This window comes from Bolinopsis microptera, chromosome 6, assembly GCF_026151205.1.
Source record: "Bolinopsis microptera isolate Bmic1 chromosome 6, MBARI_Bmic_1.0, whole genome shotgun sequence".
In the NCBI taxonomy this organism is placed as follows: Eukaryota; Metazoa; Ctenophora; class Tentaculata; order Lobata; family Bolinopsidae; genus Bolinopsis; species Bolinopsis microptera.
Genome location: NC_087077.1, coordinates 13,214,145 through 13,231,351, shown reverse-complemented (window position 1 = coordinate 13,231,351; position 17,207 = coordinate 13,214,145). Strand labels below are relative to the sequence as shown.

Sequence of the window (17,207 nt, the reverse complement as noted above, 5' to 3'; positions counted from 1 at the left end):
ACCCGAAGCATGTACAAATACTCGAAGAGCAGGAACCCTATAGTCTCCGAGTAGTAGACCATGGATTTGTTGTTCCGGAGCTGCTCCTCAAATGTTAGTCTGATACCTACTGGTGCTCCAAGGAGTAAGGAGAGAGCCAGGTCAGAACTTGTCAACAGTAGACAGAATAGAGATAGGTTGTAGTAGAGAGAGTTGCTGATTTGTCCCCAGTTCTTGCAGAGTAGTCCTATCAGAAGCCCATTGAAAAGGATGGAGATGACAGAGACTGACAGCAGGAAGTTGCCTGTTTTGTTCAAGTCTGACAGGGTTATAGAGTCTTTGTTCAAGTCTGACAGGGTTATAGGGTCGTTGTTCAAGTCTGACAGGGTTATAGGGTCGTTGTTCAAGCCTGACAGGGTTATAGGGTCGTTGTTCAAGTCTGACAGGGTTATAGGGTCGTTGTTCAAGTCTGACAGGATTATAGGGTCGTTAAAAACTTCAGTTGTGCTTGACAGGGGAGCAGTGTTCGTTTTTCCATCATTACCAGTAGTGTGGCAAATAGCAGTCAACAATGACAACGTTATCAACAAATAGTTCACCCTTTTCATCCCTGTCACATAAGGTTGTCTTTTATTAACTAATTAAATCGATTTCTTGAATGTTATTTTAAACCTTTTACTAAGGATATTTGGTTTTAAAATGAACAATCACATAGAGTTCGTCTACTTTTTCGGACATTATTTTCACGGCACTAATTTCAACACTGAGGTCCTCTAAACGAAAAGCATAAACATATTGCAAAAGTCCAAACGATACACGGAAATTAACTCCTTTGAAATATTAGATGGCTCACAATATTTAACGCTTAGTTATAATTATATGAGAGAGAGACGGTTTGAAAATACTTACGCAGGCATAATCACTGCATAATAGCTATGTGTAAAAGTCATTTCGGGTAGGGGAACGGGTCTAAAATGGCCAAAATCGAGCTAATATGTGAACGATTTCATTGCTGTTGACATTAGACCAGTCATCCAACAAGAACAGTAGAAATGAGTGATTTCCAGCCGCTTAACGCTTTAAGTAGACCGATCATGAATAGTACCCACTACGGAATAATATGTTCTATTGTATGAAAATAGAAGAGCATGTCTGTCTCCATGTTGCACCTCCTGCTTCTGTAGACAGGAAATCTGTGCATTACAAATGTCGCTAACTTTAGCCAATTTGAACGGTATTGTGGTATTTCCTTCCTTCAATTTGGTGAACAATGAATTTCCGGATTACGAGTAAAGCTGTCGAACAAACTTTTAGCGTCTAATAAGCTTACAACCCATGTTCAATGGTTTGCTAAAAGCAAAGCTATTCTACAAAATGAGCTTTCTTTGATTTATGAGCAATCATTGGCGACAGGCTGATGACACACTGATTAGTAGAAGGAGTGAGGCAGAGTTACTAAAGGTGAACTAAAGCAAGTTATCCCGAGATCATAGCACTTCAAGGGAGGGGTTCTTTTGTCTTTGGATGCGTTGGAGCTATTCGGCTAATCCAGGATTTTACCAGGTGGTTACGACTAGAAGTAGACAATTGTTTCAACAAATGCTGGTGGAATAAAGAGGCAACATTTAAGTGCGGCAAAATTTAGCGAATAGTGCGGCGAGTCTGGGCCTACCTGACGTCTTCAAAAATGGCTAAAAAAGTTGCTGACGTAATTTATGAAAATATAAATGCTCCCTATTTGCCAACAATTCTTCTGATAACCTCACCAATCCCTACTAGGCCTAACAACAAAAAAGCAAATATTAAGACTAAGAGATATGATTATTTTGACAGTCTGATAATGGTATAATGTGCTTCTAGTCAATAAAGACACCGTGATTGTTATAAAAAGGAGATGATGAAGCAAGTATTCAGGAACATAAGCATGACACAAAGAAGAATAGTCGGTGGGGATTGAGACCCACTTAAATCACCTTAACACAGTGCCCCTCAGTAATCCATCCTGTCACTCAAAGTTATCTCGCAGCATATAGATATATGATGATGTGATTTTCCTTAAGCTGTGACCCCCTATCAAGATTGCTGAGAAAGTGCGATGAGACTGGATTTTGGGCATTTGAAAGTGTGATTGTCACGTGTCACGGGGAGGGGGGCAACTTTTTGGCCTCATTCGGCATATCCTAGCCTGTTAAACTGTAATGTCGCTGCACGAAATATATAGTTTATCTGTGCACGGCCGCCCAAGGTACCTAGACACCTGGCGGCCGTGCACATAATTGTGATGATGGAAACCTGGAAGCCATTATCTTCCCCTGAGTGGTAGTGATTTAGTTGCAGTTTCACAACTTACTGAAGAATTCTCTTTGATATGTGAGATTTATCTCTAATTTATTGTTGCTTGAATGATTTTATTTTTTCTGTAATTTTTGAAATTATATAATCTAGCTGGTTTGAGGAACAACGCACCGCAAAGGTCATGAAATAATAGAAACTGCCAAATACCATCATTGCCACTCAGACCTTTTACGTCTGCAACAAAATGCCATATTATATAATAAAACTTTACTTAGTAAAGAATCACATCATGTGATTCTCCTTAAGCTGTGACTTGTAAGGGTACAATCCTTGCGTTGGAATCATTGCAATGTTTATCTAATCTGTCCTTTTACCCAAAATCATATCATCTGGATTCTCAAAATGGAATCATTGGTTTTAATTTTGCACGAATTGCTGCTCGGCTGTTCTATTTCATCAAAAATAGCTTATATTTAGAAAATATCGCTATGATTTGGCGGCAAGATTCTTTCCCCTCCTTCGGTTAATCAGGAGGGGAAAGCGGGATTTTCGGCTGAATTCGGTTTCGGCTTTAATATCCAGTTACAGTCCGGTTTAAAAGCTTCATAAAAATAGTGCGAATCCGCAGTCTGCACCTGCCACACTTATATGTTGCCTCTGGACTACTAACGTATCCATCAGTTGTTATGAATTACCATATTATGTTCGGCTCAACATAACGAATTGGCACTGAAAGTAGTGTATTGGGGGTATAGTAGTAGAGGAGGGTATGGTAGTGTCGGGAGAGGTGGGAGTTAAGAAATACTAAAAAAAGGGGTAGAGGAAAATGTGCATTCAATTGCTATATGCTCTGTAACTCACGGTTTTTGAAAATCTTTGCTGGATTTTGTATCGTCTAATTTAGGAGAAGGTACACAAGGTAGGCTAGCATTAGCTGGTGATGGCTGACTATCAGTAACGGGTGATGGCTCACTATCAGGTGATGGTGATGGCTGGGGTGCAGCAGATACATCAGTCTTATTTACAGCACGTCTGGGTGGTCTTCTCCCACCTCGTTTTATACGACCCTTAAATAAACAAGTGTTACGGGCTACGGTCATATCAGATGAGACGTAAACAAGACAAACATTAATTCAATGAATAGTATCCACGCTGTAAAATAGAAAACGATTCCACCAGGTCTTAGTCACAGCGGGCTTACTTTGGTAATTGATGATAATACTTTCGGGGCTTGAGTTTCACTATTCACAGTTTCTTGGTCTCCAATATGTTTCTCCTCTGGTACGCTGAGAGTAGGTATTGTTACCAAGATTTTAAATGTGGATACACAAATACTTTCCAAGCTACCAAAGAAGCAGATAGTCATATGATCACGTTGATTGATTGAGCCTAGGACAGAGGAAATACAAGACGACTTCTTCACAGGCGAATATAATGACGAAGAAAGAGGACTACAAAATGCCTGAAGCGGGAAATTTACCTTTCTGAGGGTGCTGATTTTTCTGTCTGTTTGGACACCGGTGGTCTTGAGCCCCCCATTAACATAGCAGGGTTAAACTTAAGGTTATTTTGAAGTTTGGCAATGTTTGAGTTCGGCACAGCCTTTGTTTTTGGAGTTCTAGGACCGGAGTCTGCTTCAGTCGAGGGATCAGTCTGTGGTTCAACCCGTGGTATTTGTTCGTCAGATAAAACAGACTGGGAGCTTGGCTTCTCTCGACTTGAGAAAATATCCCCATCCTCATCGTCGCTGTCACCAAATAGATCGTCAAACTTGGCAGCTCGTGCTTCAACTTCTTTGGCCAGGGATTTAACATCATCAGTGCCTTGTGTCTTCTCATTTTTTAGCTTCGGAGCTGGCTCAGCGACAAGATCAGGGCCACGAGGTTTTTCAGTGGTCTTCGGAAGTTCTTTTTCCTGAGTAGAGAATATGTCTTCTTCATCACTGTCACCAAAAAGATCATCAAACTTAGCAGCTTTTGCTTTTAGTTTATTATCAGGAATCTCATTCACATTAACATCCTTGTTTTTTTCTGTGTCTTCAACATTTACAGCTTCATTTTTCTTCTTTGGACGTGGGCCTCCCATCAGCATTGCGGGATTAAAATTCAAGTTATTCTGAAGTTTTGCGATGTTAGACTTTGGAGCCATCTTCGCCTCTTGAGAACTAGATCCAAGGTCTAGATCGGAGGACACCTTATCCGGTGACTGAGCTTTAGAAACTTTATCATCAGTCACAGCAATATTACCATTTGTCTCTACGGGCTTGACAGTGTCCTGGGTTGAGAAAATATCTTCCTCGTCGCTATCTCCAAACAGATCATCAAATTTAACAGCTCTAGTTTTAATCTTATCCACCGAAGCGTCAATAACATTTTCTGTTTTCTGCTTTAAAGTTTCTGGGTCAGGAGTTGGGAAAGGAGTAGTCTCAGGAAAGGAGACTGCACTCTGAAGGTTGTCTGTATTTTGTGGGGGCTTGATCGGTTTAGAAGAGAACATGTCACCATCGTCTTCATCGCTGTCACCAAACAGGTCATCGAACTTTGCAGCTCGTGCCTGTAGTTTATTAGGGGGAGCTGGTTTCTCAGTATTATCTTTGATAGTCTGTGCTTTTTCTTTTGGAGAAGGGTCTTTGGGGATTGCTTCAACTTTATGAGATGTTTTATGTTCTACAGGCGCCTCAACTTTCTTGCTCACAGTTTTTGGGACCACTTTGTCTGGAGTCGAAAAGATATCCTCATCATTATCATCCTCATCACTATCACCGAAGAGATCATCAAATCTAGCTGCTCGAGCCTTTATCTTATCAACAGGAGCTTTAATGACTTTAGTCTCCCTCGTTTTACGGACGTTTTCCAGTGGAGCCTCTTCTATGGAAGGCTCACTAGCGTCTTCAACTGTGTCACTGTGAGATGTAGAATCCGGCTTGACGACCGAGTTAGTCGGTTTATCAGCGGTTTTCGGTTCTTGAGATGAGAAAATATCTTCACTCTCATCATCAGTGTCACCGAAAAGGTCATCAAACTTTCCAGCTTGAGCTTTTGTTTTTGCTGGAGATTTCTGTGCTTGATCCTTTGCGACTATATCTTCTTTCTTTTCAGAAACTGCAACATCCTTAACCACTTTCTTGGGAGACGAGGTAATGCCAAAAGACATGTCATCTTCATCATCGCTGTCACCAAACAGATCATCGAATTTTTCAGCCCGAGCCGTTGTTTTATTAACAGGTGGTTTTAGATTATTTTTCGAATCTTCGCTACTAGATTTATCAGGATTAGGAACAGTCTTCGCCTGCTTGGCTGAAGGCGGAGAGCTCTTATCAACTCCACTACTTTCATCATCGCTGGAACCAAACAACCGGTCAAAGCTATCTACTTTCTTAGCTTTATCTTTCTTCACACTAGCCTCTCCACTCTTACTGGCTGTGTTAGCAGAATCTTTCTCGACTTCAGCTACCTTCTTAGTCGGAGTCGGCAGAACTTTGATGGTTCCAAATAGACCTCCATCCGTGTCTTCGTCGTCGGACGAGTCGAACAAACCCTTTCCTCCACTCTTTTGTAAAGGTTTAGCCACAGAAGGTTGGGGCAGTACTTTTTTCTTATTATCTGGAACAGAAAGAATATCTTCATCACTCTCGTTAGAATCAAACAAATTGAAGTCAGCAACTTTTGACTTGCTTTGCTGAGGTTTGGACACAGCTTGTGTTTTCTTGGTTGTCTTAACCACCTCTTCCTCCTCTTCTTCTTCATCGCTGAAATCGAACAAGGAACTCGATTTGGCAGCGAAAGATTTAGAGGCAGGCTGCTTCTTTGCGGTAGAAACTGATGCTTTCTTTTCACTTTTAGAGGCAACGACGGAAGTTTCTTCTTTTTCTTCTTGTATGTTCTGAAAATAAATTGGCTCTGTTAATATTGTAACTATTATTATTGTATACCAATAACTTTTAAATTAAACTTGGAAATAATAAAGTTCCTCTTAGTTACGTCAACAAAAAAGTACCTTTGTAGCGAACAAGTCATCAGAATCACTATCATCAGAATCATTAAATAAAGAGCCGAGATTTTTAGCTTGCTTTACATTTGCAGTTCCAGCTGCAGGACGCCTGAAGTGAAAAGTATATTGCAGTGATTAAAGATACGATCTTATAAACTCGTGGCAAAAACCTCGCCGAACCTCCATGGCGGTGTGGGGTGGGTGGCTCGAACGGGAGGTGCATGGGTGTTTCTAACCTATGCAAAGGAAGGGACTAGCCATCTCTACAACAAGGAAAGGCTCTAATAGCCTCTACTAACCTTAGAACCGCAGCATAACCGCTTTTCCCACAGGCAAATAACACCTTCCGCAGGAAACTAACACGCTCACAGGCCCCCACATGACGTGTAACCCCAGGATTTGGTTTTGGATCAGACACTGAAAACAACGATAGAGGAGCGGTCTACACGCTCACAGGCTACCATGTCTCGTGTAACCCCAGGATTTGACACGTTCACAGGCTACCATGTCTCGTGTAACCTTAGGATTTAAACACGCTCACAGGCTACCACGTCTCGTGTAACCCTAGGACTCTAACACTTAACAGACTCTAACACGCTCACAGGCTTTCACGCCTCGTGTACCCCAGGATTGGTTTTGGATCGGACACTGAAAACAACGATAGAGGAGCGGTCTACACGCTCACAGGCTACCATGTCTCGTGTAACCCCAGGATTTGACACGTTCACAGGCTACCATGTCTCGTGTAACCCCAGTAATTGGTTTTGGATCGGACACTCAAAACAACGATAGAGGAGCGGTCTACACGCTCAAAGACTACCACGTCTCGTGTAACCCCAGGAATTAACACGCTCACAGGCTACCCGGTCTCGTGTAATCTTAGGATTTAACACGCTCACAGGCTACCACGTCTCGTATAACCCTAGGACTCTAACACTTAACAGACTCTAACACGCTCACAGGCTTCCACGTCTCGTGTACCCTAGGATTTGGTTTTGGATCGGACACTCAAAACAACGATAGAGGAGCGGACTGCACGCTCACAGGCTACCATGTCTCGTGTAACCCCAGGATTTTACACGTCCAAAGGCTACCACGCCTCGTGTACTTAGGATTTGGTTTTGGATCGGACACTCAAAACAACGATAGAGGAGCGGTCTACACGCTCACAGGCTACCATGTCTCGTGCGTAACCCTAGGATTTAACACGCTCACAGGCTACGACGTCTCGTGTAGCCCTAGGACTCTAACACTTAACAGACTCTAACACGCTCACAGGCTTCCACGTCTCGTGTACCCTAGGATTTGGTTTTGGATCGGACACTCAAAACAAAGATAGAGGAGTGGTCTACAATGACGTTACAGGAACATTGCATACTCCTACGAGTTGCATGTAGCAGGCCATGACCGTCATCGTTAACCCGTAAGGGGTTGCACCAGGGGCGGTGGTAACAGAACTTCAAGACTCTCGGAGTCTGTTGTCGATATCTATGTATAATATAATTATGGTATATAACTTGGGAGTCTCTCTCTCTAGCAGCAGGAGTTGGAGAATGGGGACGCGTTGTGAAAGCCACCGCAAGGAAGGCTTACAGTCGACGCCGACCAATCAAAAGATAAACTCGTGGCCTATGAAAACTTGCAGAATAAGGTGTCAATTACATTGTCCACTCTCACGTACCTTGCTTCAGCGACATTCTCCTCAGAAGGAGCTTCAGCTTCATCCTGATCAGAATCCTCATCTTCCAAAACTTTAATAGCTCCTCCTTCGAATACAGTCCGTCCTCCGAACATTGAAATGGCTCCTTTTGGAACTCCCTTAGGTGTTTTATTAGATCTGGTAGACAGAACTGAAGGACTTCTCTCTTCTCTTGTTGCTGGTCCGGGAGTTACTTCCGGGATGGGACTGGGTTTAGCGACAGGAAGAGGGCTCTTATCCTCCTCCGAGTCTTCATCGTCAGTACTATCGAAGATAGAATCTAGGGAAACAATTATCATTACCAATGATTTTAATTTAAACAGAAATTAAAATACTTCCAATTTCAGAGATTTCATGAAATGTGACGACATGCTGTTAGATAAGGATTACCGAAGACTTTAGCCCGAGTGGGTTTAGTTTCAGGGAACATTTCCTCATCAGAGGATTCCTCGGTAGCAACATTCCGTGTCGGACCCTTTCGTGGCAATCCGTCAGCAGTGGGCACGCGAGCGGGTTCTTCTCCTTCTGATTCTTCTTCTGACATTTCGTCTGAACCAAGATCCAGATTATCGGTCTGAAAGAGTAAGGAGTTGAGCTACATATCATATAATCCTAAGCGCATGGATAAAATCTGCTAGAATCACTTGGATCTGGAAACTGTCATAGCTTATAATGTGCAAGTGTTTTAAACGAACTTTGATCACTGTTTCTCCTTCATCTTCATCCTCTTCTTCCTCCTCCTCCTCTTCCTCTTCTTCATCTTCAGATTTGTTCGATTCCTCATCAGACTGGTAGAGTAGCGTTATTCCAACAGACTCATCGGTACAATATTCTGAGGATCCTATCAGATAGGGCAGTGTCCGGTGCAAGTAGGGATCGTTTGGTTCGATCACTATTTCTCCTTCTTCTTCAACCTCTTCCACTGAAATTTCAAGAGTTACTAGAAAGCCCGGACTTAGGTTCTGCATAACGTGAACAGTAAACATTGATGAGTTCTGTTTTTGTGTTTATATAATCCCATAAACAATAAACATCTGATAAAGAAGAATTAATGTTTGTTCATGTGATATGACCTAAATTCCAAAGATCTATCTACATTCACGCGCGTGTTGCGCGTCTGTACACTGATTTTGTTCATTGCGGCGGACATGTTTAGTATGTCCAACATTCTAATTCATTGCCACAAACTGTCACAAAACATGCTAGCTACTTAAACTCTGCAGCTTAAAGCTTTTCAAATATATTTTGATCCCGTAATCCTTTGGCATGTATGATTGACATAAAACACGCATAGTAATAACATGACTTCAAATGTGGCAAAATATTTTCGGATAGCAAACCGGTGTCATCAGGCGAGTTGGTCGAGTAACCATGTACAATGTATGCTGCATCCAGTACAGTAAGACCGTACTCCACACTGGTTTTAATTCTAGCTCCTATCACATCTGATGTGTCTTCCTGTGAAAAACAAGAGTTGTAACAAGAATACAGTGGTTGCAACTTGCAGCCAGGGTTTCCTCTTATTGTTCACTTAAGGGAGCGTGTGTAAAACTTTTTGATAGGTATTGTAAACTTTTTTCGTCGGGATATTTCACAATCATGAGTCAAAATAAGATTCACGGTAACGGTTACCATGGTCACCGTAACCATGGTTACAGTTGAACTCACCGCTACGACATCTGGAAGTATGTCGGATCCTCCTTCATTTGTTTCGTCATCCTCGTAAACTCTCTGAGAATAAGTCATCGATTACTGTATCAACTTAAAGTTGCAGTGAAAACTTAATAAAGCGATCATGACAACAAAACTATATTCAGTAAATACTTGGAATGGATTTATCTCCGGAGTATTTACCCATCACGTGATCAACAAGGATGGTCGTATTGTTAGTTTCTAAATTTATGTAGAGTACTGCTTGCTATCAGTGGCGTAACGTTACCATTCCCCACTCCCTGTGATGACCCCTGGGCGCCCTTTGTTACGCCACTGCTTGCTATTCTTTAACACATAATGTTACGATGCAAAAACTAAATTTACGTTTGTAAACTTACCGACTCAATGAACTGAGCGTTGGAAAGCATGTTGAACTCATTGAAAGTGTTGTTTACTTTTGTAGAAACCTCCTGCAAAATAACTGTAAAATGTCAGTGAACTGTAAAATATTCTAAAAACCATCCCAAACTTTCGTAGTTGTACACTGTACAGAAACTATTATCCATACCACTATTATACCTCTGAGAAAGTAATTAGCTCCTCAAGAGCCCGGCTACTAGTGTTGAGGTTAGACATGAGATTATCAGAGAAGGTGTGTAGCAGGTGAAGCATGTTGACATCAGAGGAGAGAGTCCAGCTGTTACCATCACCCTCAATATCACCTATCTTCCAGACTGAGCTATCCACTTCATTAACAGTCATCTCCTCCTATCAGTCGTGAACAAGGTTTTAATTAATTTTATTGTTATCTGCACGATCTGATCATCTTAGATATTATTTACATAATTTGATTAGTAGATTTATACGTTACATTACTGAGATAATTTTAAAATGTCGAGGGGTGATTAATTGATCATAGTCATTTTCGACATGTTTATGGACTTCTTAGATTTAAAATGGAAAAACTGTCAAATACTTCTAAGTTTTAGAATAAATGATGAACACAAAGTTATCTGGTGTTGCCCTATCTCCCACTTCCAACTTATTTTAGCTCACGGCTCGTCAAATTACATTCACAGTTTATCTTGACTTCTCATATTACAACAATATAATAACCCCAAGTAAGAATAACTAGCGTTACTTCGGCAGGCTCAAATCTTAAAATAAGACAATATACTGAATATTAGCTTCAAACAATATAAAAGAATCGTTCTTCCCTAAAAACGGTTTTCATAATTAAGATAATAATAATAATTGTAAATTGAATTTCTCAACAATATTCAAAATATCAAAATAAACAATATTATTGAACCGTTCAAAAAACATGTTTTCCCAAAATATTTCATCCCTAAAATAATAAACATCACCCTCTCGCATCGCATGCAGGATAATTTATTTAAAAAAGCAATAATATTTGATAACATCCATCAAGAATTAGGTACACATTTCAATTTCAAAATTGATAAATAACTTAAAAGGGTCACTGACTATAATAAAGTAACTACATTCTGTTACTCTTCAGATGGTAAAATGTACACAAAATTATACCTACAAGCAGCAACTGCAGACACCACCGTTATGTGCTTTGATGCAACAAATCTTTCACTGATAAGGGTCACTGTGAAAATACCGACTTAAGAGAACACTTTGAGGGCTTTGGTCAAAATTCTTTCAATGCCAGTAGTTTTCTCCATCCAATCGACTGGAATGCCATCAATACCATACATAGCACCAGACATTGCACCAGCAAACACACTCCTAGAGCAGTTACATCCTCCTGCTCGGATCGTTTTTCTGATACTCTCTGGGTAAGATTTAGAAGTAAGAACAGTGTGGATCGCACCTTGGAATGAACCTGGGTTGTAACATGGGCTCCCAAATACGTAGTTCACAGCGCGGGTGTGGTCCATTCCATTTTTGATGACCTCTTCAATATCACTGATACTGCGGTAGACCTCCGGGTGTTCTGATTCTATCTCAGATTTTATGTCAAGGATGTTGTATTCAGATCCAGATTCAATAAGATGACCCACTATTTTTGAAGCTACTACTCCATGTGTAACAGCTGTGGGCCAGGTTGAATAAGTTTTAATCACATCCAAGGTAATCTCGTCAAAAGCCTCAGTGCCATAATATTTACAAACAAAAGGTATGTTTGCACAGAAGCCATCAGTTTCTTTTATCTTTGAACCACCAAATGGCTTCGAGCCCATTCCATTTTTATAGTTGTCTAAGAATTCCACAATTGACCCATGGAACCATTTGCCTATGACTGGTCCATCTATTGCCCCTCGTCTTCGCTTTGCCATGTAGTCTTGCCTGGCCTCCATATCGTAGTTAGGATTACCAGGCCCAAAGTTCTTAACCAGAGCATCACAGATCATTTTGTAATTATAGGCAGAGCTTTTAAAATTAGTAAGAGCATCCAAACTTGATTCAGCTGTATCCCAGTAGCAGCTTGTTTCCCCAGTGGGAAGAGTGTAAAATGGTGACATGCTCTTTGGAAAAAACTCAGGAGAGTCCCAAGTGTTCTTGATGTAAGATTGGAGAGCGGTATTATCATATACCCAGTGGAGTGGCCTCGAAGCAGCATCACCAACTGCAGCACCAACGATGACAGCTATCTTACGCTGGGTGACTGTGTCAAGCTTCCTTACAGCTTCTAGCAAGGACGTAAGAGCCATGATACTGGAGAAGAAAATAATTACGGATATGGAAATTAAAATGAAGTAACACAAACCAGAGGTATTCCTTATACAAAAAGTGAAAAACGGTTTAAAATAAACTTGAAGTTTCTATTCATGCAAAAGAGATCATGATAAGTGTTCAAAACTGTTCAAACTACTTCCATTTTGTTCTATTCCCCATTCCTGGGGTATAAATTCCAGTTGTGGCCAATTAATGAGTTCACTGAGGATGGCACATGATACGATTGAGATACCCAAAGTTTAGATAAACGGAAAATCATCAAAATATAAAAAGAGATTTTGGAAGATTTTTGAAGAGAAGCTTTTCTGCTGTCCCTTTGACCAAAATTTCGCGGCCTTGACTGAATTTTTGACCAGTAACCAATCAGTGAGGTTGGTTAGAGTGACACAAGTCACCATCAAGGTACTGGAAGCAGTACATCCGGAGAAAACTTTGATGCAATGAAAATTTATGTCCTACCAGTAGGACATTTTCAAATTTTAGCTTTTCATGACCCAAATTTCACTGTTTTCACCGATTTTTTTTTGAATGACCATCTTATAAGGTCACTGAGGATAGCACAAGATACGATTGAGGTACTCAAAGTTCTATTCCCACAGAAAGCTTAACAAAACGGAAAATCATCAGAATATAAAAAGAGATTTTTTGAAGAGGAGCTTTTTTGCCGTCCCCTTGACCAACATTTCGCGGTTTTGACTGAATTTTTGACCAGTGACCAATCAGTGAGGTCAGTATTATAGTGCACAAGTCGCCATCAAGGTACTGGAAGCAGTATACCCAGTGGCGTAACGTTGCCTGTTGACGCCCCCACCCCCCCCCCCCCCCCCCCCCCCCCCTGCCGAAGATGCACCCCCTGTTGGCGCCCCTTCCCCTTTTGGTTCCCCTCCCTAAAATTAAACAAATTAGGTGATCTTGAAGGATACGCCGGTAAAATAGGCAGTTTTGCTCTAGTACCTCAGTTAAGTTTTTCAAAATTGTCCCACATTCAAACGACGATTTTGCCCGCGGGGCCCTTCGTTACGCCACAGCCGCGACCCAAATATAACTGTTTTTACTAAAGTTTTCTTGAATGACCATCTTACAAGGTCACTGAGGATGGCACTAGATACGATTGAGGTACTTTTCTTCTAGATAAACGGACAATCATCAGAATATAAATAGACATTTTTGAAGATTTTTGAAAAGAAGCTTTTTTGCCGTCCTTTTAATATAACCGAAACTTTACGGTTTTTTTATTCACGATGTCAATCCTTCGCAGCTCGGTGAGGCACAGTATGGTGCATCTCGCCGATCTACCGAAGGCAGAGGTGGTTGCAAGAAGAATTATTTGATGCGCGGCGCGACTTAGTAAGTAGTGCATCGCGCTACAACGGTTTTTGCTGATTTTTGACGAGTGACCAATCAGTTAGGTCGATGAGAGTGACACAAGTCGCCATCAAGGTACTAGTTGTATCACGTGGTGACCCCCACGGTGTCTTCGACGATACAGGGGGATCGGGAGCCGCGCACTTCGTGCGCGGTGGGTCATACAACGTATGACAACTATTTTGTATTTACCAGGTTCAAATTTCAACTTTCCGCAACCCAAATTGCAAATTTCACTTGACTGAATTTTTCTTGAATGACCAATTTAGAAAATCATTTAGGATGGCACAATTGAGGTATTTAATTTTTTCCCAAAGAAAGCTTTAAATAAACAGAAAATCATCAAAATATAATTTAATGAGATTTTGGAAGATTTTTGAAAAAAAGTTTTTTTGCCGTCCCCTTGACTTTGGTAAGGATTAACATCTCAACCTTGACCAAAATTTCGCGGTTTTGACTGCAAATTTTTGACCAGTGACCGATTTGTACCACGTCGTGACCCCCATCGTCGTTTCACTATAAAGTTTTTGATTCACGATGTCAATCCTTCGCATCTCGCCAATCTGCATACGTGTGGTTGCGAGAAGAATTATTTGTTATTTGATGCGCGGCGCGACCCAGTAGTGCATCGCGCTACAAATAGAGTTTCTACAATACAGGGGGAGCCGCGCACTCGTGCGCCACGGGTCATACAACGTATGACAACAACCGATTAGTAAGATTGTTGAGAGTGACACAAGTTGCAATCAAAATACTGGAAGCAGTATACCCGGAAAAAAAACTTTAGCTTTAATGCAATACAAATTTTGAAAAAGCTTAATGACAAATAATGGGTGGTCATGGTATGGTACTCGTTAAATATTTTTTCTTGCGGTCGCTGGTCAAAAAAGTTGATGATACTGTTGCAGCGCGCAAAACCTAACAAAAGCAAAAGTAAGTAAATAAAATAAGTTATCAGTTATATTAAGACGCAATGAAACTATCAGACCACAATGTATGGGGATCGGACTTGCCACCCCATGGCAACATTAAATACATCAATTATATAACTCTGTTACATCGTTTCCTCAAATTAGTTGTTATATAGTATATATAGTAGTGTTGATAGTATAAAAAAGGATCCAAAATATAAGGCTCATCACACTCAATATATTTCATATATTTTGATCGGCCATTGTTTTGTATTGTGGGTTTACAAGTTTTTACAAGTTTTCAAGTCATCTCATATTGTTTGAAAATTGACATTTAGCCTCGTCCCTCGACTATCAATCTACATTGTAAAAATTTGGAAAATGAATTAGAATGAATTTTCAATTTTCAATTTTTCAAATAACTGGTAAAATAACATGTTTGTCAAATTCTATATCTTTCCACTTCCAGTAACTGTACAAATGATTTTAGATAACGTTCACCATACTCATATTGCGTACGATCTTTACTCTAATTCCAGTTAGGCCTGTTACATTCAACCCCTTTAATCCACCCATTCCCAAAGTATCACGTAAATTGATGATTTTATCTTCTACATTATATATAAGTAGAAAGCCTGTGGTAACAGGTAAGGGAGGAAGCTAGGGCAGTATCCAGATAGCCCGACCCCTGTTCGCGAACAGGTGTTCCTGAATAGTTGATTGGTTACCAGATCATATGACTGCATGTCAATCATGAAATGTTATGAAATTGAATGGTATGTACGGTATCTTGGATGCAATTCGTTACGACTAGCAAAATTTGCCATTAATTGTAGTGTAGTATATTGCTCAATGAAATAAATGATTACGATTTAAATGTGGTATGTAAGTCGTTTGTTTTTGGTGGAGTATTATCAGTTGCCATCATCAACAACAACAACAACAACAATTTTTATCGTCAGTTACTGTTCTGCAGTAATCTCTTTCAATCAATTTTTATTGTATATTGGAGTATTCAGATTGTTTGTATATTTGGAGTCTATAGAATTTCTATAGAATTTTTATCTTTTTATAGAATTTTTAATATTTTAGGGAATTTCATTTTTATTATCCTGATTTTTACATTTGATAGGCTGATGAGTTTCATACTGTGATTTCTTGCAGTTTTTATACTGGGGTGGGAGATAAGTGCAAGTATTATGGAATACTCGTGTATCTGTACACATATGGTACACACTTAAGCACTTCACTCCAAGGGTAGTCTAAATATTGCATATTTCTTGCAGTCATCATCCTTTCCTCAAGTCCTCTGTTAGAAAACCTGCTAAGCCTGCTTGTTAGGTGCATCTGCCTTATTTAGTCACGATTTTATTTACAGTTTTAAAGTCTGTTTTCTGAACAGTTTCAGGCAAAGATGCACACTCTCGTTAACTTAAGTATCATTTACAGCTGAGCATAAGGGTTAAATTTAAATTATTTAACCTTTTGGTGCTGTATAAAAATAACATTAATTCATTATTATATTATTATTATTCCAATTCCTGACATGGTAGTGATGGTACTCTTCTGTCCACTAAACGAAATTAATGGACCCACGACCATAGTTGTTGTTCAAGAAGAAGTTGATGATAGAAATGATTGATGCAGTCTGATAATAGTTATTCTTTATATATATTGCATGATGTGAACTGATCTCGTAAGGTTGCTTAATCGTTTAATAAGCCTTGACACCGCTGATTGAAATTTTCGTGCCATAATGTGAACCAACCGTGCCTGCGATGATGTGAACCCTGCTTGATTCAGTGTAGTTATTATGCAGTCATATGATCTGGTAACCATCATGTCATAAGTTGTTCACGAACAGGTGTTCGCAAACAACTGTTCACAAACACCTGTTCGCAAACAACTATTCGCAAACAGGGGTTGGGCTATCTGGATACTGCCGTAGCTAGTAGTATTCTTTGAAATAAAGTCTTACTCACACACAAAAATATCCATCCCAACCGAAGATACAGCCGATTCAAATGTAAAACACTTTAAATACAATGTAATTATCACAAAACCGATAAAAACAACGTTAAACAACCATTGCATGTGCAAGTGTCCATTCAACAACCTTCTGGCATGGGGGGGGGGGGGGGGGGGGTCTTCTATACTTTTTTACACCATACATATAAAAAGGCAAAAGTGTTGTGTAAAAAAGTGTAGTGTAAAATAGCCTAAAATAGTCTAAAAAAGCCTTAAAAAGTGTAAAAAAAGCGATATTTTTTCCTCACCAAAGGTATGTTTTACCTTTGAAAATGTACTATGTGAAGACTGATTGGAAAATAAAAGGATAAAAGAAGATTTTTAGAAAATAATTTTGTTAAGTGTAATTAAAAGACATGTAAAAAGTGTAAAAAAGTGTAAAATAGTGTAAAAAAGTGTACCTTTTTTACCTCACTTTTTACTACACCATACACCAAAAAAGGCAAAAGTGCAGTGTAAAATAGTGTAAAAAAGTGTAGTTAACCCCCTCCCACCTTCTGCTTTTTACCTAATTTGCACATGGGCGGTCGTACATACAGACAGACAAAAAGATTCTTTCGAATTATAATTACTAGCAG

General features: G+C 39.9%; 2 protein-coding genes across 2 annotated transcripts in view; both read right to left on the bottom strand.

Moving 5' to 3' along the window:
- LOC134816302 (WASH complex subunit 2-like) overlaps positions 1-10,448 on the bottom strand; it is a 28,240-nt gene extending 17,792 nt beyond the window's left edge. The window contains exons 1-11 of the mRNA XM_063825081.1: positions 10,196-10,448; positions 10,015-10,086; positions 9,632-9,694; positions 9,304-9,421; positions 8,659-8,885; positions 8,354-8,537; positions 7,946-8,243; positions 6,271-6,373; positions 3,755-6,156; positions 3,476-3,560; positions 3,136-3,341 (exon numbers count right to left, since the gene is read on the bottom strand). Coding sequence (XP_063681151.1) covers positions 3,136-3,341; positions 3,476-3,560; positions 3,755-6,156; positions 6,271-6,373; positions 7,946-8,243; positions 8,354-8,537; positions 8,659-8,885; positions 9,304-9,421; positions 9,632-9,694; positions 10,015-10,086; positions 10,196-10,378 — 3,941 coding nt within the window. The 5' untranslated portion in view covers positions 10,379-10,448. The remainder of the gene's footprint in view (positions 1-3,135; positions 3,342-3,475; positions 3,561-3,754; positions 6,157-6,270; positions 6,374-7,945; positions 8,244-8,353; positions 8,538-8,658; positions 8,886-9,303; positions 9,422-9,631; positions 9,695-10,014; positions 10,087-10,195) is intronic.
- Positions 10,449-10,584: 136 nt separating this feature from the next.
- On the bottom strand, positions 10,585-12,300 carry LOC134816323 (crystallin J1A-like). Its single transcript, XM_063825120.1, has one exon. The coding sequence runs from the start codon at positions 12,298-12,300 to the stop codon at positions 11,251-11,253; it is 1,050 nt and encodes a 349-aa protein (XP_063681190.1). The 3' UTR covers positions 10,585-11,250.
- Positions 12,301-17,207: the final 4,907 nt, after the last annotated feature.